A 20,562-nucleotide genomic window follows, 5' to 3' on the forward strand; every position below is an offset into this window, starting at 1 on the left:
ATGATGTTTATTTTATTTTTCCCCTCCCCCCCACCCCTCCCACCCCTCTTTTCCCTCTACACAGTTCTTCTTTCCTTCATTCTTACCGCTCTCCTTAGCCTAACTCTAAACCTAACCCTAAACCTAATGCTAGCCCCTCCCACCCCCCATTATATGTCCTCATCCGCTTATCAGCGAGATCATTCGTCCTTTAGTTTTTTGAGATTGGCTTATCTCACTTAGCATGATATTCTCCAATTTCGACCATTTGCCTACAAATGCCATAATTTTATCATTCTTCATTGCGGAGTAATATTCCATTGTATAAATATGCCACAGTTTCTTTATCCATTCATCAACTGAAGGGCAACTAGGTTGGTTCCACAATCTGACTATGGTGAAGCTTGTGCTTTTAATGAATGGGGACCTTTGTGTGTGTATATGTGTGTGTTTGCACACAAACGTGCACCCCCCCACACACACACCTTTCTTTTCTATCATTTATCCAGCCAATATTTTATGGAATACACACTATATATTATACCCTGTCCACATCATTATGGAAGTACACAGAGATAAAGTAGAATTTTGTATTTTTCCTTATGGAGATTCAAGTCTAATGGGGGACACTTGATGAAGCAGTGCCTTTACAGCATCATAATGTAGTGAACTTTGGTCTATGCCCAGTTACAACAAGCTCTGTATTACTTTGGACTTCACGTTGTTTATCTTCCACTCACATATAAAACTTAAGTGATGTAATTGCCACTTTGGCAAAATAGAACACTCTTTTCACATTTTAAAATTTTTGCCAGGAAACATTACCAGGAGTCAGAATAAGTGGAGGCCTTTCCAACTTGTCCTTCTCCTTCCGAGGAATGGAAGCCATCCGAGAAGCAATGCATGGGGTTTTCCTTTACCATGCAATCAAGGTATGGTTGGAGGCCTACTTGCCCGTGAATTCAGCTTTTACTTAAGGCAGGGTTTGCTGACTGTGGCCCTCATCCTAACTGGCCTGTGATCAATTTATATAAAGGAGATTTGATTGGGGCATCCTCTAAATGCCCCATTCACCTGTATCTTACCTAAGGCTGCTTTTAGTCTCCAGTGGCAGAGTCAAGTAGTTGTGACCGAGACTATGGCCTAAAATATTTTCTCTCTGGCCCCTGATTTAGGGTATCACTGGAAATCCTCACTTTTCTTTTTATTGCCTTTAGTTTGGTATGGACATGGGAATAGTGAATGCGGGAAACCTCCCAGTATACGATGATATTCACAAAGAACTTCTCCAGCTCTGTGAAGACCTCATCTGGAATAAAGACCCTGAGGCCACTGAGAAGCTCTTACGTTATGCCCAGGTAGAGAGAAAAGTGTCTAACGTGTGGCTTTTTCCTTTCTTTGAATTTATAACTCATAATTATTGGATCTTCATTGTAGAATAGAAGCACATATCTAATCATGTCTTTGGATCAGTGAATATTTCAGAGAAGGTATTGTGGTTAGGGTAAGAAAGGAGAAATGGGCCATTCCTAGGCTGCATTCTGTACCTAAATTTCTTTTCTTTTCCTTTTTTTTTTTTTTTTGTACTGGGGATTGAATTCAGTGGGGCTTAACCACTGAGCCACATACCCGGCCCTTTTTATTTTTTTACATTGAGACAGGGTCTGGCTAAGTTGCTTAGGACCTTGCTAAACTGCTGAGGCTGACTTTGAACTCCTCATTCTCCTACTTAAACCTCCCAAGTTGTTGGGATTACAGGTGTGCACTGGAACTTAAATTTCTTTATATTTTGAAATGTGAAGTATGTTTTTCTTGTACCAAATAACAGAGACGAATTCTAGAAAATGTATAAGACACAGATAAGCAAAAGGAGAAAATAAAGTCACTCAATCCCACCACCCAAAGTATTTGGAATAACTGCTTTATTTTAACTCAGCAACTCCATCCCTTAAGCAGGAATCATCTGATTGTGTGACTGATAGAACAAGTGGTGTTTCCATGTACCAGTGAGGGGAATGTGAGCTTTAGAAGGACTCTTTCTTTCTAAATTATTCTTCAGGTTTTTCTCCATGAGCAAGTTCTATCTTGTTATCCCAGTTACACCATATCTTGGTGTTCTCCCCAGATCCTTCCTTCTTTTATTCATGCTGGTAACTCGATGCCTTCATGTTCATCTTTGTTGGCCTTTCCTGCTATCAGCACTCAGGCCCCTTCTGAGTTTCACTTAAAAATGCTATTTTGAATGTGACCTTGCAGCTGCAGAACTGTGACTAGTGTCTCCTGTCCCACCACACAGTTGCTCTGGAGGTTAAGTCCAAATTCCATGCATGAATTTCTGGCCTTCTGGGTCTTGGCCTCTACTGTCCAGCTCAAGCATTGCTCCAGCAACTTTAGTTTTTGTTCAGCATTAATACATTCGGCTGATGTTCACTGAGACATGCAGAAAATGTATAGAGGTGATCTTAATCCAGTGTGGTAGTTGCAGGATGCGGCGAGGATGCTTCAGGGGCATCAACCCTAAAGGAGGAGGTGGTTAGGGAATCTTGCCACAGGGAGTGAGAGTTCAGGTGAAACTTGAAAGAGGAGGAAGAGCTGCTTGTGCATCTCACCAGAGATGTGGTTGGTCCTGATGTACGTCAGGTCAGTGACATGTGTCTTAATTCATGCTGGATGCTCTACTGGAAGAGTAAGACAGTTTATTAGTTGCTGCCCGATGGCTCAATAAGTGACCTCTTATATCCATTTCTTGGTCCAAATTTCAATTCAGACTCAAGGCAAAGGAGGGAAGAAAGTCATTCAGACTGATGAGTGGAGGAACAGCCCCATTGAAGAACGGCTTGAGTATGCCCTTGTGAAGGTGGGTGTGGGAACCTGCACTGGCCGGTGGCTGCTCATCGCTGTTGTCTGATGCCATTGTGGGAGGGTTGGTGGTGACAGCAGCTGGAGGAAGAGGCCGTGGACTCCTGGCTGTCGACTCTCAGCCTGCCCTTACATTGTGCGTTAGCACTTTGGCACTGTCTATAGACTCGTTTGGTTGTCAAGCTGGGGGTGGGAGATGTTAATGAAATCTGATGACCAGGGGATGCTGCTCAGTATCCTACAGTATATGACACAGCCCCCCACAACAAAAATATTGTAGTCCAGTGTCAGTAGTACTGAAGTTGAGAACCCTGCCTTGACCAGGTTGCTTTCAGTTCATCAGCAAGTCAATACTGGTTCTTCTGTGGATGATTGGGATTTTAGGTAAGATAAATAATCTCTTGGCTTCAGTTTTCCCATTGGTGAATCTAGAGAATTTCAGAGGTTTTTTTTTGGGAGGGGGTGCTCTAAAATTCAAATCTTGGACCTTTTGAGATTCATATATTTCAGTTCATGGAACTAGTCAGCCACATCCAAGGATCCTTGAGTAGAGGACCCCAGGGCTTGTTCAAGCCTAGATTGGGGAAGCCTCCTCTTTTGAACTTCACCTGAGGATCTCACTCACCATCATTCACCTTCCAACCAAGCAGTGTTACAGTGAGAAAACACTGATTTGGCAGCGATGTTACTAATGTATAATCTCTCAAAATATAATAATACAAACTAATTAATTTTGAGTTTGAAATTACTAATTAGTCCACCTTCTCATTAATAGCACACTTTTATATTACTTTGTATCAAGAATGCCAGCTAGGCATTTAACATGGGTTATTTATTTTAATAATTCTCAAAATAAACATAAGAGCAAGATACTGTGGCACTCTTCTTATGAAACCGAAGCTTAAATAACCTGTAGTTGCTGGGAGCCATGATCTGAACTCACACAGTCTGATTGCAGGACTCATGTTCTCTTTAAAAATAATTTTTAGTTGTCAATGGATCTTTATTTATTTATATCCAGTGCTGAGAATATAACCCAGGGCCTTACACATGCTAGGCAAGTACTGTACCACTGAGCCACAACCCCAGCCTGAGGATTCTGACTCTTAAGCACATCTATGATTTCATTTTCTGTTGACTGTTTGAACTTAAGCCAATTTTTTTTCTCTTATTCCCCCTCCCCCTCCTTTTTTTTTGAAGGGCATTGAAAAATATATTATTGAAGATACTGAGGAAGCCAGGTTAAACCAGGAAAAATATCCCCGACCACTGAATATAATCGAAGGACCCCTGATGAATGGCATGAAAATTGTTGGCGATCTTTTTGGAGCTGGAAAAATGTTTCTACCTCAGGTTGGCAAAAAATAGGGAGACATTTTCACAGTTGAATCTCTTTCTAGTCTTAGTGAATAGTGAGTTTGGATACTCTGTTCAAGTTTCGATTTGGAGTTCAGTCCTTGCCCAGATGTGTTTGGAGTTGTCTGAGAAACTCGTCTTCAGAGTGGCATGGAAACTAGAAATCATCTGAAGATTGCTAGTTTCATAATCTCTGTCCTGATTTTCTGCACTGCCTTTTACCCTCAGAAGTTTTAAGATTCAAGATAAATGTAAAGCTGGTATTAAGATTTGATTTGACCAGCAAGTGTTCATCTTAAAGTATGCATGCTTTGAAAAAATATTAGTTTAAAATAGTAGTACATTAAATGATAGATTTTAAGTAAAACAGCACTCTTTATTTTGAACTGCAGCAGTTATTAGCCTCATGAGTTAACAAACTCTTGCTAAGCATCTAGGTTGGGGACCTTGGGATAATGAAGGATTGAAAGGGCCTTGACTTGTCTTGTGTGAGGCTCAATGTTAAGTGAGCTGTGTGGAGAAGAGAAGGTTGGGAATGAGCACATGGTGAGGAAATTTTAAACCTGAAAGATAGGTAGAATTCAGAGAAGCAATAGAGGGCCTTTAGCCAGAGAAAAACTTACAGGCAGCAGTTCAAGAAGATGGAAATTTCAGTGTTGGGTTTCTAGTCTTGTTTTTCTCCTGTTCTGCCTCATTCACTGACTTTTCCCCCAGGGATCTTTTTTCTCATTCTGCTTACTGTCAAAAGCAGAGCCCAGTGTAGCTAGCCTGAGGTTAAAGTGTGTGCTCTTAGTTTGTGCTGGAATTTCACAAATGACCATTAGAAGCCATGTGGTTTGCGATGGCTGGTGATTGCAGTAGTTAGTCAGATAATCACCTCTGCTTTTTTCCCAGGTTATAAAGTCAGCTCGGGTCATGAAGAAAGCTGTTGGCCACCTTATCCCCTTTATGGAGAAAGAAAGAGAAGAAAACAAAGTGCTTAATGGCATAGTAGAAGAAGAGGCAAGTCATTTTTTTCAAGCCTGTGGGCCCAGAAGACTCCTGTTGGGGTGGGGTGGAGGCCTAAGCAGTCAGGCTGGCTTGCCTTTTTACCAAGCTTCAGGATAATCTAGGGTTTTCCTTTGTAGCTTTATGAAATTTTTAATATAGATGTAATTTTTCAACCAAGACAAAATCCTTTGTTAACTGACATTTACTACTTTGCACCAAGTTCTGTGCTGATACTGCAGCTTTGAAGACCTCCCGCTTTTTAGGTAGTGGGCTAATGTTTGTTTTTGGATAATTTTTTTTGAACAAATATTCTCTCTCTACGAGTAGTATCCTTGACACCACTACTAAATTCTGTTTAATTTTTGCTGATTGCACCACCAGAGTAAATCATTAAGCCTTTTGACTTTGCTTAGCTCCCACTGAAGCTCAGGAAGCTTTGGCCTTTGGGATTCTTCATTCTTAAACCGATCCAGCTCAGACAGACATAGTGTTCATAAAAATGCCCCATACCTTGCTTGCCTTTCCTTGTTTCTTTCCCTGGAGGTAGGAGATGTGCTGGCACGGTATGTAATGACCATGTTAAAGAAGTAGAAAGTTACTCCCAATACCCTCTACACTAGGCTGATGTGGTTATTTTTAGATTCTGAGGGGACAGTGCAGTGAACACCTCCTCCCTTCTCCCTCCTTTAACTGTTGACGTAAACATTCGTCAGACAGTTTTTGGGGGTGAAGGATGAGCTCTTCAGCTTGGGACTGTTCTTTTTGAACTTGAGCTGCTCTTTGAGAGGTTGCAGTGCACCATCTTGGTTGAAGCCCTTGTGCTGCCCACCAGGTGGGCTTATTTGAACTGCTTGCGCTTATAGCGCTCTGCTCACCAAGTGTGTTATTTCAATCTCAGGCTCATCTTCAAGTTGGTTGTATTAATCCCTTTCTGTGTTGGTACCTGCCTGGCTCTTGAGAACTAGGTGGTCTTCTCTGAATAACTCCAGTCATGCTCACTGCATGGCTTGCTTTCAGGACCCTTACCAAGGCACCATTGTGCTAGCCACCGTGAAAGGTGACGTGCACGACATTGGCAAGAACATAGTTGGAGTGGTCCTTGGCTGCAATAATTTCAGGTAAGCGTAGACCTCACCCTTTATCCCTTTGCTGTTCAAGAAGGGAAGTGTTTCAACAGAGTAATTATTGAGGGAGGGGGTTAGGGAGTGGTAGTAGATATTAGAGGTTCTTTTCTTTCTTTCTTTCTTTTTTTTTGTCTACTATGTTTTCAAATTGCAGTAACACAGCTTTTCAAATGAAACAAATTAGTAATTATCTATTATGTGTTCAGTAAGGACTAAAAGAATAGGAAAAACTATTTGGGCAGGTGGAGGCAGCCAAGAGGCTTCTTGTGAATGGGCATTGTAACATAGGCCCTGGGGGCTAGAACATGGAGCTCCCCACTGCCAATGGCAGTCAGTATTTTCCCTTTATCCTCTCAGTAAGCTGACAGATTTCAGAGCGGAGATTGTATGAGACCTAACTGAACAGAGTGTTGTAGGAGGGTTTTGTCTGTGCTTGTCTCTGCTTTGCTTAGAGCAGGACCCTGTGTGCCTCTTGGTGGTAATGAAGCTAGGTTTTGGTATTTTGTATGCAAGTAAGACTCCCTTGTGATGTAGCTCATAGTAGTGAAAAATAAATGTTCAGAGAAAAGTTATTTCCATATGAGAGCTGACTGCCCATTTCAGTTATATGTTTTACTCAGATTTCACCATGTTCTTTATAATGAAAAGCCTGATAAAACTATGACTAGCCATCACTCCTTTTGAGTCATGGACTGCTATCCCATGTGCTATTTCCTCTGGGTAAAGAAAAGAGAATTGACTGGAGATGTAGCCCTGCCCCTTAGGATTCTCTTTTCTGCTGTCAAGTAACAGTGAGCCTTCGGGTCCCTTTCTCCTCTCAACATTTTATCCATCTCTGACTTCAAGACTAGTTAGATGCATCCAGGAACAGTTCAGGAAGGCACCTCTTCCTCCTCGGACTCTCTATGTGCCTTCTCACTCACTGTCTGAATAGTCAGCATTCTCTCCTAGTCCTACAAATGAGTAATACTGTTTCTTTCAGTGTATTCATTATTTTTTAAAAAGACAGACTTTCTGGAGATTGACTGATAAACCACGATATTTTACTCATACAGTAAATATTTACATAAGGGGTTTGCTTCCTGAAATCTTCAAGACATTTCTGCTGTTGTCTCACCTTTTCTGACTTGATGGTTGATTTCTGTTTGTATTCATCACAATCATTTAAAATTCAATTCAGTTAATAAATGTTTATAGGTCATCTCGTACATATGAGGTATGCATTAGAGACACCAAAATGACTTAGTTGACTTCTCAAGAAATTTACTGTTAGCCCCTTCACATGCTACTGGGGATCAAATGATCCAGGGCTTCGTACATGCTAGGCAAGAACTCTATGAAGCTCTCTCCCCAGCCCCCCGAGTTGACTGTTTATCAGGCTAAGTGGCCATATCCACACTCAGTTGTGATAATGGGACAAAAATCATTGAAGAAGGTGACTTGTTGGTAAACTTTGTAGAAGCAATTGAAGTGATTCTTTTTTGGTGCTGGAAATTGAACCCAGGGATGCTGTACCACTGAGCTACATCCCCATCCCTTTTTATTTTTTATTTCAAAATAGGGTCTTCCTGAAAAGGAAAATAGGGTTGCTGAGTTGGTGAGACTGACCTTGAACTTAAGACTGTCCTGCCTCAGCCTCCCAAGTTCCTGGGATTATTGGCATGTGCCACTGTGCCTGGCTACAAGTGATTCTTGAGATATTGTCATTGTTTAATCGATGACTAGTTAGTTGAGAAGATCATACTAGGAATGTAAAGACCTTTTAGGTGGCCAGGGAGGTTGGTGCTGTTTCTCCAGGGCGCTGCTGGAATTGAATGTTCAGTTATTAAGGCTGCTTATTAACCCCAAGGCTTCCTGCAGCACATTGATTGTCTTGTGCATTGAGGGGCTGCTTATCTTTCCTAATAAGTCTAAGTAGAGAACCATCTTCTGATGAAAGTTCAATTTCTTAATATAAAACTGTAAGTGAATTGGAATTGTAGTCTTTCTACCAGGGGTGAATACCCCTTTGTCTTAATGTCTCATAACATATTCCTGCATTGATGAGTTTAGTTTTGTGCTGTTAACTCTTGGACAAGGGCCTCTAGAGACTGGCCTTATGCAGCAATGTGTACTTCTGCTTAGCGTCAGCACTAGGCTGGTGTTCTTGGGTAAATCACCCTGTTAGTGAGTGAATCTATGGTCTATTCAGTGTAAATCTTTCTTTTCTCCAGCTTTTTATCATTGATTCAATCTCCTGAAATAATAAGTTTTTTCGTTTTGGGGGAAAAGAAATAAAGAGGACTAAAAGTGATAGTTTTGTTTAGACGGAAAACACATTTTTATGGGAATCATGATACAGTGCAACAAAATTTACAAATTTGAGGGTTTGAGTGACTCTAGAGATGTATTTACCAGGAGTTTACTGAACTCCAACATTGGCTACCATTTGACAGTTCATAAAATTAGTACTTTAATGTTGCTCATTTTTTTCTTTACCTTCTCTTCCTGGTTTGTTTGTTGTTATTTGGTTGCTTTCTTTTCTTTTCATCTTTCCTTTCATGTTTTGATCCTGCCCTGCCTGCCTTAGAGTTATTTTATTTCTCATTTTACATACAGTAAAACTTGAGGCTTAGAAAAACTTCAGTGATTATTTCATGGCATATGGCTGGCAAGTGGCAGTCCAAACTCTGGGTTTCTAATTTTAAAACCTGGAACTTTGTACCTTGTCACTTTGCTTTCTAGTCCTTTTTTTCTTAGTTGTCAATGAACCTTTATTTACTTAGTTATATGTGGTGCTGAGAATCAAACCCAGTGCCTCACACATGCTAGACAAGTGACCTACCACTGAGCTACAACCCCAGCCCTCCAGTCCTTTCTTGAGCAGCAAACATCTGTAGCTGTAATGCCAGATATTATTATTCTGAATTACCCTTAATAATGTAGAATATTTAGAAATATTTTGATCGGATATTTGAGTATATTAAATTTGATTTTAAATAACACTAATAATAACTACAGAAAAAGAAAAATGTGAATTTTTCCCCATTTAACAGATAATCGTACTGTTCAATTGTATAAGAAAATTTATGATGTATAATAGATATTTAAAAATAACATCATACATTTAATACTTTAAAAAATATGGATCTGGTAAAAGAATAATGAGGCATATTTATATTTTAACCAGTGCTGCCTTTTTTTGTACTGAGGATTTTAACCAGGCATGTTTTATCACTGGGTTATAGTCCCAGTCTTTTTTTTTTTTTTTTTTTTTTAATTTTGAGACAGTCTCATTAGGTTGTTGAGGGTCTCGCTAGATTGCTGAGGCTTGCCTCCAACTTGCCGTCCTCCTGCCTTAACCTACCATGTCTCTGGCATTACAGTGGGCACCACTGTGCCTGGCACCAATGCTTCTTAATACAGCTGTTTGGTATGGGTAAAAAGTAAGCAATATGTGGCTAACGATGAAAACAATTTGAAATAGTAATGTGGACCTGTTCAGCTGAGTGTCTAAGTTCATGGTGCACTAATCTGATCTTTCCTGAGCACCTCACATGCTCATTATTTAGAGGCTTTTAATTTGTTGTATTTTGAAGGGGAGATTTCCAAGAATTTGTTTTGTTTTAAAAATAGAAATGGTAACAGATTCTGCTAACACTGCCTAACTGCAGGTGGGAAACAGTGGCTGAAGCTGAATTCTGGTGCAGGTACTTCCCTCTGTTGGTGGAATGTGTGAATTGCAGGGGGAAGTGACAGCCAGGGTCAGGTGCCTTCAAGGAGTGCAAATGAGGCTTTTTTTTTTTTCCCCTTTTATACTTTTTTCTTTTTACTGAACACATAATTGTACATATTTATGAGATATGGTGTGCTATTTCAATTCCAGTAAGCAGTGTGCTACATGTATACAGGGTGATTAGTATTTCTGTCTCCTTAGCATTTCTGTATGTTCAGAACCTCAGAGTTCCTCTCTTTTGATTCTTCGTAAAACATATAGTAGGTTATTATAAACTTTAGTCACCCTCCTGTGCTGTAGAGCAGGAGATTATTCCTCTCAGCTGTGTTTTGGTACCTGTTATCCAGCCTCCTTTCCTTCCTCCCCTGCTCTTCCTAGTCTCTAGCAATAACTATTCTACTCTCTTATACTTTGACATCAACTTTTTAAGCTAATGCATATGAGAGAGAACATCTTTCTGTGTGTGGCTTATTTCCCTTAATATAATGTCCTCCAGTTCCATCTATTTTGCCATAAACAACAGTATTTCATTCTTTTTCTTAATGACTGAATAATATTCTATTATATAATTTATTATACATGCATATTTCATTAAGTATTATTCAGCCATATATATAGGGAGGACTGAATAGTATTCTATTATAATGTATATTTTACCTGTATGTATTCGTCCACCAGTGGACATCTATGTTGATTCTGTATCTTGCTATGTAGGTTTGTTTATTTTTTAAATGTTTTGTAATTGTAGATGGACACAATATCTTTATGTATTTATTTATTTTTATGTGGTGCTGAAGATCAAACCCAGTGCCTCACACTTGCAGGCAAACACTCTACCACTGAGCTACGACCCCAGCCCCTGTAGGTTTATTTTTTTACTTTTTGTCTCATAACATTTATTTTCTAAATTCTGTATATTCTTAAGTAGTAATGGATGATAGTGCTAAAGTATTTAGAGTAGCTTAAATATTTTTTTGAATTAGAAACCCAAATTAAATGCTTATAGCTATGTTACGAGCACTTACAAAGATTAGATTATAAAGTCAGCATTTTTCATGACTTCTTTCATTTTTATTCTCTTCAGTCTCCCAAGTGTCAGAATGCAAGAATGTGCCTAGGAGAGGCATACAGACATTGGGTATGACTTGAATAATAGGGAAACCACGGGACCTGCAAGGAAGATGAGGGCATTGTAGGTGGGAGTGGAAGGATGTGGTAGAGGTAAGGGAATCAACAGGTGGTTGGTAAGATGTTCCTGGAAGAAGAATGAGCAGTGACAGCAAGATAGTTCTGGCATTGTGCTGATGACTTTTAATTGAATTTTTAAAACATATGCAACGTTGAAAAAATCAGCTTTGAAGTGTAGGCCTTTTTGTCTGAATTTAGAGGCAGTGTACTATTTTGCCTGGTTTTTATGGAGCAGTCTGTGCTTACTCATTGTTTAACAAAAGATCTGGTTATGAGACTTTCTTCAATATGTTAAAAGAAGAAGTGGGGTGCTGTCTTACTCTCTGCAGCCTCCAGGGTTGTCCATCATTCACCCCTCTGACGTTTGCTACTGGGTTAGAGCTAATAAAGCTGAATATAACTCTTGATTTGAAACTGTCAAGTTTTTACTGAGGATTCCATGTGTGCTTGCTTATTAAAACAACTCTTTTAAAAAAAAGTAATATTGGAACAAGCTAAAAATCCAGCCATACAAAAGGGCACACAGTGAGAAACAAGCCTCCTTCCTACCCAGTGTTCAGCACCCATCATTGCCAGCTGATGATGTGTCATGTAAAGGTTCATACTCATACTTTAAAAATGTGAACATTTAACCTATTTAATTTTAAGAATCGTTGATGTAATTAAATGAATGAAAATACATGTAATTTTTAAATGTTTTTAACAAATATGATATAATTAAATGATAAAAAGATTAACATTGTAGGTGTTCTCTGTCTAAAATAGAATAATAGTACCTGCAACATTTCCTAGGGCAGACATTCCTCCTTCTGTATTCCAAGAGCTGTTCCTTTGTAGAAATTGAAACCCCCCCTTGCACTGTTCTGTTTCCTCAGAGCATACTCCCAGTGTTCTCCGTCCAGTGCCTGTCCCACCTCAGGTGTGCCCATCCTTTGAGTTTTATGCACCTCTCTGGGTGACCTGCTCCCTGTATCCCTCTCTCCTCCTTGCCTCAGTGTCAAGCTTTTCCTGTGACAGCTGTGCATGTATAGGGCCTGACCTCTTCTCGATCATCCTCCCTATTGACTTTCCTGCTCAACAGCTTTCTGTTGAGGAACTTCCAAGCATTTTTTATTGACTCAAATGAATTAGATAATGAGGTATTGCTGATTTAGATCCTAACTCTTCCAGCTCTCCTGCTGTTTAGTTGTGTGACTGGACAAGTTACTTAACTTACTTGAGCCCTTCTCATTGTACTACTTTCGTCATAAAGGTGCTGTGAGAGGGTTAAATTAGATTACAACCCAGATGTCTATCAGCAGATGAGTGGGTAAACAAAATGTGTATTAGTCAGCTTTCTGTTACTGTAACAAATTTTGGTTCACAGGTTTGCAGGTGTCAGTCCATGATTGGTTGGTCCTGTTGCTTTTGGGCCTGTGTTGAGGCAGCCATCATGATGGGAAGTGGATGTTGGGCCAAAGCTATTCATCTCATGGCCAGGAGTCAAAAAAAATAGAAAAGAGAAAGGGGCTGGCATCTAATTACCCCTTCAAGGGATGACCAGCAGACCTCTCATTAGTCCCCACCTCCTGAAATTTCTACCACTTCCCAGTAGCATGAACCTTTAACATATGGGCCTTTGGGGAACATCCTAGATCCAAACCACAGCATGTGGCATAGCCATACAGTGGAATAGTATTCAGCCTGAAAAAGAATGAAATTTTGATACAAATGAAAAGGTAGATGAACTTTGAAGACATGGTGCTAAGTGAAATAAGCCAGCCTCAATAGGACAAATTCTGTGTGGTTCCACTTACAGGAAATATCTAGATTAGGTAAATTCATAGAGCCAACAGGATAGAGGCTACCAGGGAGTGGGGAGTGTAGGGAGAGGAAGAGGCAGTCATTACTTAATGGTAACAGTGTTTTGGTATAGCCGATGAAATGCTTTTGGAAAAATAGTGGTAATAGTTATGCAACATTGTAACTGTAATTAATGCTACTGAATTGTGCACTGAAAACCAGATACAATGGAAAATTACATATATCTTACTAGGGTTAAGAAATAATATGCCAGAAACTGTTGAATATGTTAATTTGAATTTTAGTTTATTCGTGGTTAAACTGAGGTCTTCCTGTGTTGCCCAAGCTGGTCTCAAACTTGTGGCCTCAACTTAACCTCCTGCCTCAGCCTCCTGAGCAACTAGGTCTAGAGGCATGCACCACCTTTCCTAGCTGAATTGTATACTTTAAATGGGCAAATTGCATGAAATGGGGATTACATTTCAGGAAAACTGTGTAAAAAGTCTTAGCTTAGTGCTTGACTTACAGTAAGTGCCTGACACTTGTTGGTTGTGGTGGCAACTGTCTGTGCTCAGTGAGCATTTCAGTGTGAGTCCATTGTATATTAGAGCAGTGTTGAATGCTGAAATGAACATGCTCTTTGCAGCTTTGTCTCTAATGGGTTGTTATTGGTTTTTTCCATATCTCACTTCTCTGCCTCAGAGTGATTGATCTAGGAGTCATGACTCCCTGCGATAAGATACTGAAAGCTGCTCTTGACCACAAAGCAGGTATGGTACACTTGTCCTCTGGGCATTACTCTCAGTGTCACTTCCCCAAGGGTCTGTGTGCCAGTGTAATAAAAAGCTCAATCCATGTGGGGTCTGAGGGATATGCAGACCGTCAAGTCCAGCTTCTGCCAGGGGCTACCAGGGCCTATCTGCATTGGGGATTGAGAAAGATGTGGGAGCAACTGGGCTGCTGTTCCTGATCTTTGGAGATGGAATGGGGACTGACTTCTAATAAGAGAACACTACAATTTGATTTTTTTTTTCCCTGTGTATAGTTGTTTTTATGTGTTTTCAAATACTGTCCTGTTTGAGTCTGAAAAAGCATGAAGTAAATAAAATCTTCTATTATACAGCTTCTAAAAACTGTGGCAAGTACTTTAAGTTATAAATCTTATTTGCTACTGAAAGTAAATAGCACATTAAAACCCCCCAGAAAGAAAAGTTGTTTTAAGATTTAGAAACTGGCAATTCATGTTAGGTCTTGTGGTCTGTATTGTAAATAAAGTTTTAAAAATGGGTCTTTTAAAAATATATTTATTTTTTAGTTGTAGATGAACACAATGCCTTTATTTTATTTATTTATTTTTATGTGGTACTGAGGATCAAACCCAGGGCCTCACACTGCTAGGCAAGAGCTCCACCACTGAGCCATGCATCTAGCCCCTAAAAATGGTCTTCAGAACGTTTCCTTTTTCCCCCCCTCATCCTCCTCATTGTCCTTTTTCCCCTTTCTTTTTAAAAATAATAGACATAATTGGCCTGTCAGGACTCATCACTCCTTCCCTGGATGAAATGATTTTTGTTGCCAAAGAAATGGAGAGGTTAGCTATAAAGATTCCGTTGTTGATTGGAGGAGCAACCACTTCCAAGTAAGTTCTAATAATGAGCTTTATGTTTACTTTAAGTTCTGCTAAATGTAGTGTTTACAAATAGTACTAAAATCTGCCCCCCACTGCCCTTAAGTGCTTACATTGACTCCTTATTATATAAACTTTCTGGTCTTTACTGTATCAAGAGCCTGAACAATGTCAGAGTATGTGATGCATAGGAAACTTTGTGATTCCCTTTTGTTCCTTTGGCTTATAGTTGTCTTTTCCTTAGTTCTCTCACCTCACATTCAGTTTCTGAGAATTGTAATGAACTGTTACCTCTCTTGAAATCAGATTAGGAGCACAAACTGTGTTTTTTGGTACAAAGTTGATGCTTGAACTTCTGCCCACTCTCTGTCTTAAAGAGAGATAGTTATGACAATTATTGAAGAAACTCTGATCTTCCAGTGGTTTAGAGACAAAACCCATTTGGCTGGAATGAACCAAAGAGGTACTTTGGAGAGTTATTTCTGAAAGGAGAACTTTTAGGATAAAAGATATAAGGAGGAGAAACTCCCATTTGTTGGCATGGTCTTTACTTTCTTGGGGTCTCGATTGTGGTGATTTCTCGGGGATGTGTTATTCTGGATAACCGGGCTCTTGCAATACTTCTTATGCTGCACATTGTTCACTTTGGAGGGACAACATCATGCTGCAGCATTGAACTCGAGGTATGCAGTTTGTTTTTCTGCTACAAAAATACAGTAGTGGTCTGATCATAAGTGTTTCAGAGTACCTTAGAAAGAGTGAGAGATTTATTTCAAGGAATTGACCCATGTGATTATGGAAGCAGATAGTCTGAAATCTGCAGGCTGAAGACCCAGGCAAGAGTTGATGTTGCAGGCTTGAGTCTCAAGACAGTCAAGACAGAATTTCTTCTTCATGGAGAAGGGGCAGAGAATAAACAGGGTTTTTAGTTCTGTCTCTAAAAGTCTTCTACTGAATTAATGAGGCCCACCCACATTATTAAGAGTAAGCTTTTTGATTCAGGATCTACTGAGCAAAACATTAACCACATCTGAAAAATACCTTCACAGCAACATTTAGACTGTGGTCTGAATGGAGACTGGAAACTGTGGCCTTCCAAATTTACACATAAAATTAAGCACCATACCATGTATAATATGAATGGATCATTTTTATAAGTAGCCACATTGTCTTTTATACAGTTAAGGATTCTTCATATTTGAAGGACTCTGTAGTTTAATAGTTATTACTCACATTAGAAAACTGAGTATGTTTAGTCACACATGATTTATCTGCTATACTAAGTGGCAGAATTATTGTCAAAGACTCTGACCAGCCATCACTAACTGGGGTTTTGATGAGCATGGTCCTGTGCAATGGATGACAAACTGAGCACAAGAATAGTAAGGGGATCTCTGGACTATGATGAGGATGAAAGCCCTTAAAAACCATGGCTGTAACATAGAAGAAATACTTAAATGAGCAGATGAATTAAAGGTCATTGCCACTTATGTAGTTATGACAGTGACTTTAAAATGAAATCTTTTTATAAAAACTTCTTAGCTTAAGATCAGGAATTTGCTACTTGTACAGATTAGAACTTGACCAGTAGTCTGTTTTGTTATCAGAGTCACCAGATTAAAGAAGAAACCTTCAGAAGCAACATGACTAGCCTCTCAGGATGCATCTTTGACGGCAAAATTAGAATCATCAGTGATCTTTACAGTTATATTTGATGCACAAATGAGAATTGGTGACATGGGAAATCACTCACTATCTATTCTCATTGTCTGCCAATATTTGAATGTAGAAAACTGGATATCATGACCTTGTAAGGTTTCTTCTAACTTTCCAATGCCTTGTTTCTCCATGAACTCTCTCTTTTCTGGTTTTCTTTTCTTCCATGTTTATTGAAGTCTCTGGAACTTTATTTGGAATATAAAAGTCAATAACAGTGCTTTCCTAAGAGCCATCCCTCTTCTCCTGTGGGCCTGAAGCAACCTTTGAAAAATAAGTTTTATGTAGCATCCAAGAGCTTACCTGGAAAATTCCCGGTTCACACTCCATTCTGAACAGTGACTGTGGATCAGTTCTTGCTTCATTGAGCTTTCCTGTTCAATTAAGCACTTTTGCTGAAGTGTAACATTCACACAGAAACTTACACAGGTCATACAGGTGTACAACAAAAGTAAACCTGTCTATATAACCACCCCAGATCAAGAAATAGGATGTCATTGGTACCCTAGCAGCCCATATCCTAGCATCCTCCCCAACAAAGGTAAACACTCTTCTGTCTTCTATCACTGTAGGTTGGTTTTGCCTGCATTTCAGCTTTACATAAATGGAACAGTATTGTGTATGGAAGGCCCAGCATTGTTATTAAAATAATTTTAGAGGTTTTTGCCCCCATTTCAGTGTAGTGTTCATTATATAACATGCTATGATTTTAACATCCTTGCCTTTAACATCCTTGCCTTTGTAGACATTTGGGTTTTTCCAGTTTGAAACTCTCACAAACTATGCGGCAGTAACATTTTTGCGACTGAGTTTTAGCATTATCTGTACTTCTGCCCAGAGAAGTACTAGATTCCAGGATAGTGTACGATTCTCTTCATTGACCACTGCCAGCCAGTAACGTCCTGATATGCTTTTTGTTTCCATTTCTATGCTGAGTAGTGATGCTAATACATCCTTTCTGTGTAGTAAACATATGCTTAAGTCTTTTTTTTTTTTTTTTTGTAAGTTGGGTATTCTGCCTTATTCATAATTGTTTTAGGATATAAGCCCTTTATCAAATACAGCAAGTAGATTCTTCTAATCTTGCTTGCCTTTTGCTATTTTCTGTGGTGTCTTTGGATTATAGAAGTTTTTAATGTTTATAAGATCTGATTTTTCAATCTCTTCATTTACAGCTAATATTATGTCTGAATAAAACCATCTTCTAGGCTGCTTGGCCTACAGAGCATTCAGGAGCCCCTCTAAGACCCCTGGTTATTTCTTCCTCAGACCTGTTGAGGGCTCAGCAGGGTCAGTTCTTGGTTTTGCTAAATGCAGTTGTGCAGATAACAGCTCAGGACTTCCAGATTTTTGCTAGCACATTTCTCTGAGGAGATAAAAGCTTGTGACTTCTAGGCCCCAGTGGCTTGTGGTAGCATGAACAGAAGAACTAGACCTAGGCTTCCAAGACACTTGACTGGGGGTTACAACTGTCCAGAGGTTGAAAGGTGACATGGGAAATCACTCATGGGGGTCAAAGATTGCTGGAAATATACTTGGAGTATTCTTTTTTAACCTGTTGCTCTAAAAGAATAGGACTGAATATATGAGAAATTATTGCAAATCTGGTCCTCTTAAAAGCAGAACTTCCTATATTGTTGCAGTTAGCTTTCACATTTTAACTAAATTTTAACAAATTACTGCAAAATGTCTTTTTCAATTATTGTTTGTGTAACTTGGAGAATTCAAGAGGACATCACGTTGCTCCAAGGGAGAGATACTTTTCTGAATATGTCTGTGTGTTTATTTGCTAGAAAGTCATGTGGTTTCTTTCTCATATAATAGCATATTTTGGACAACATTCCAATCAAAAATGTACTTTAGTTGAGGAAAAGAACATGAAAGCACCCAATTTGGGTGAGTGTGCTGCTTCAGTGCACCAGGGAAAAGAAGGAAACTCAGGAATCCTGAGGTGTGACTGCCCGCTTCTGAGGGTGGGGCTGCCACTTTCCTCACCATTGAGAACCTCTGTAACCACTTTAGGGAGGCTATGGAGGCTACGTGTGTTTTCAGTTCTCACTTTAATTTGGTGTGTTCTAGAATGAAACAGCAAATATGCAACCTATGCTATTGCTCTAAACATCTAGCAATCAGAGGGCAATTTGTTTTGCACTTTTGTTAATTAGGTAATTTTAAGGATCAAAAGTTGTTTCTCAGTACCAGCATTTTCAAGTTTGGCCTCAGGGATTTGGGGCCGAGCCAATCTTAGTATAAAATTTGTTGCTTGTATCTCTGTTTATTTTGTGTTGAATTTTTGGTCCCAGGTTCCTTACTACCAGTATAGGTGGGAATGGGGCCGCAGGGTGTTGATGTTGGCTACACAGACGTGGCAGCAGCTAGGCAGCGTGGCCTGCAGACAAGTTGGGCCAGGGGCTCAGCCCTGTTGGCAGAAGCTGAGAACAAGGCCTTTCACTGGGTCACAGACGTCTTTGTAGCCTGGGCCTATTCATTCATATCATTTCTCCCCATCTTAGGACAGGAAAAAGTAATTCTTGTTTTACAAGGAAAATTTGAAATTCAGTATTTGTAAGTAAGTACCTTGAAATCTTTCTCTGGGAAACACTGTTGAAGGACATTATCTCTAATGGTTCTGAACAGGAGTTGTGTAGGAACTGTCAGTACTGATGGATGTGCTTTTCTTCCTGACCCTTCTCTTCAGAACCCACACAGCAGTTAAAATAGCTCCAAGATACAGTGCGCCTGTGATCCATGTCCTGGATGCATCCAAGAGTGTGGTAGTGGTAAGTATGGTGCCTTCCGTTTCATTTCAAATATGTCTCAGAGAGGACAAAGGAAGCATTAAAAGCCCAGGATCCTTTTATTTTTGTCCAGTTCTACTAAAGAAATGTAAGGAACAGCCTAGGGCTTACGGTGCGCCACTGCAGCGTCTGCTACTCTGGAAGGAAGTTCCAGTGAGCATGTCCTGTTCCTCAGACAGCTGAGTAGCAGATGGAGAGGGATGGCTCCAAGACACCTTTGACCTAGACAGCTGTGCAGACAGACAGAATTGTCCAGTTTACTCACGAATAGACACACCTCGATCGCTGCCAGAGTTAAGCAGAATGTAGGATTTTAAGAATGACCTTTTCCCAGATAGAAGAACACTCGAGAATGGATCGTTGACCCAATCCAAGGATAGAAAAACATTGACTAGATATTAAAGCCACAGAATAATAGATTCTCTTTCTTAGTGAATGTAATAAACAGTTTGCACAAGTGTCCTTCCATGCTTTTCCCCTTCAGTGACTAAGTGGTCCCATCTTATTACCAGTTTCATTTTATTTGCTGAATAATAGGATACAACAGCTGGAGGGCATCTGAGACCATGTGACCCACTAATTTCCAAATCATTCTGAGCGGTAGAACCTTGTCCATAAGTGATAGTTGACCTGGAAACTCAGTGTGGTACAGAAAAGAGCCAGGCACCCTTTGGACCTTCACCCCACTCCCAGTCCTCATTGGGAGGGCAGGGCTTGACCACCACCAGTGTAGGCCACCTTCCCTTGGCAGGGGAGGAGTGCCATCAAGCAGGCCTGGTGGCCTGGGGACGTGCAGCGGTATCACGCAGCCTGGACCAGGGCGACCGTGTTTCCTGAGCCATCTTCTGAAAGAATTCCTTCAGATCTGCGAATTTGTTTACATGGAAGTTATATAATAATTGTTATTATTGAAAGTTTTTGGACTACCAGGTGCTGAAGTAAGCGCTTCACAGAGGTTATTTACTCTGCAGAATGGGCTCAAAAGGAAGACACTTTTATTGTCCTTTTTAGAGACGAGAAAACACAGGAAGAAAGGGGTTAGTAACTCTTAAGGCCGCATACCCATCTGGTGGCAGGTGTGGGACTGACTTAATGCAATCCGTCTTATTCTATGCTAAATTGAACGTTTTTCTATTAAATATTTAACAACTTTTTGTTAAAAAGGCTAAAATTAAATGAGGCTGAAGTCATAAAATTGCCCTTTTAAAGTTTTTTGTTGACATAGACTAATGTGCAAATAAGCTATATTTTTAACAACTCAATTTTAAAACAATATTTATATCTTAATTTTGGATTATGCTTTTTCAGAGCTTATATCAAATCCATGGTTTAATGACCAGTGGTCCCCTTTTTGAGCTTTGTTGGCTATTTTCAAGTGCCGTAAATGGCGCTGAACATTTTCTATCTGGGGACAAGGCTGTTGGACCT

General features: G+C 39.8%; 1 protein-coding gene across 2 annotated transcripts in view; it reads left to right on the forward strand.

The window, feature by feature from the left end:
- Positions 1–20,562, forward strand: part of Mtr (5-methyltetrahydrofolate-homocysteine methyltransferase) — a 95,700-nt gene that overhangs the window by 55,895 nt on the left and 19,243 nt on the right. For both annotated transcript variants that reach the window (XM_047520412.1, XM_047520413.1), the window contains 9 exons: positions 795–911; positions 1,197–1,337; positions 2,747–2,836; positions 4,039–4,191; positions 5,089–5,196; positions 6,202–6,302; positions 13,696–13,763; positions 14,512–14,632; positions 19,035–19,116. In XM_047520412.1, coding sequence (XP_047376368.1) covers positions 795–911; positions 1,197–1,337; positions 2,747–2,836; positions 4,039–4,191; positions 5,089–5,196; positions 6,202–6,302; positions 13,696–13,763; positions 14,512–14,632; positions 19,035–19,116 — 981 coding nt within the window. The remainder of the gene's footprint in view (positions 1–794; positions 912–1,196; positions 1,338–2,746; positions 2,837–4,038; positions 4,192–5,088; positions 5,197–6,201; positions 6,303–13,695; positions 13,764–14,511; positions 14,633–19,034; positions 19,117–20,562) is intronic.

The sequence above is a fragment of the Sciurus carolinensis genome, chromosome 12, assembly GCF_902686445.1.
Source record: "Sciurus carolinensis chromosome 12, mSciCar1.2, whole genome shotgun sequence".
In the NCBI taxonomy this organism is placed as follows: Eukaryota; Metazoa; Chordata; class Mammalia; order Rodentia; family Sciuridae; genus Sciurus; species Sciurus carolinensis.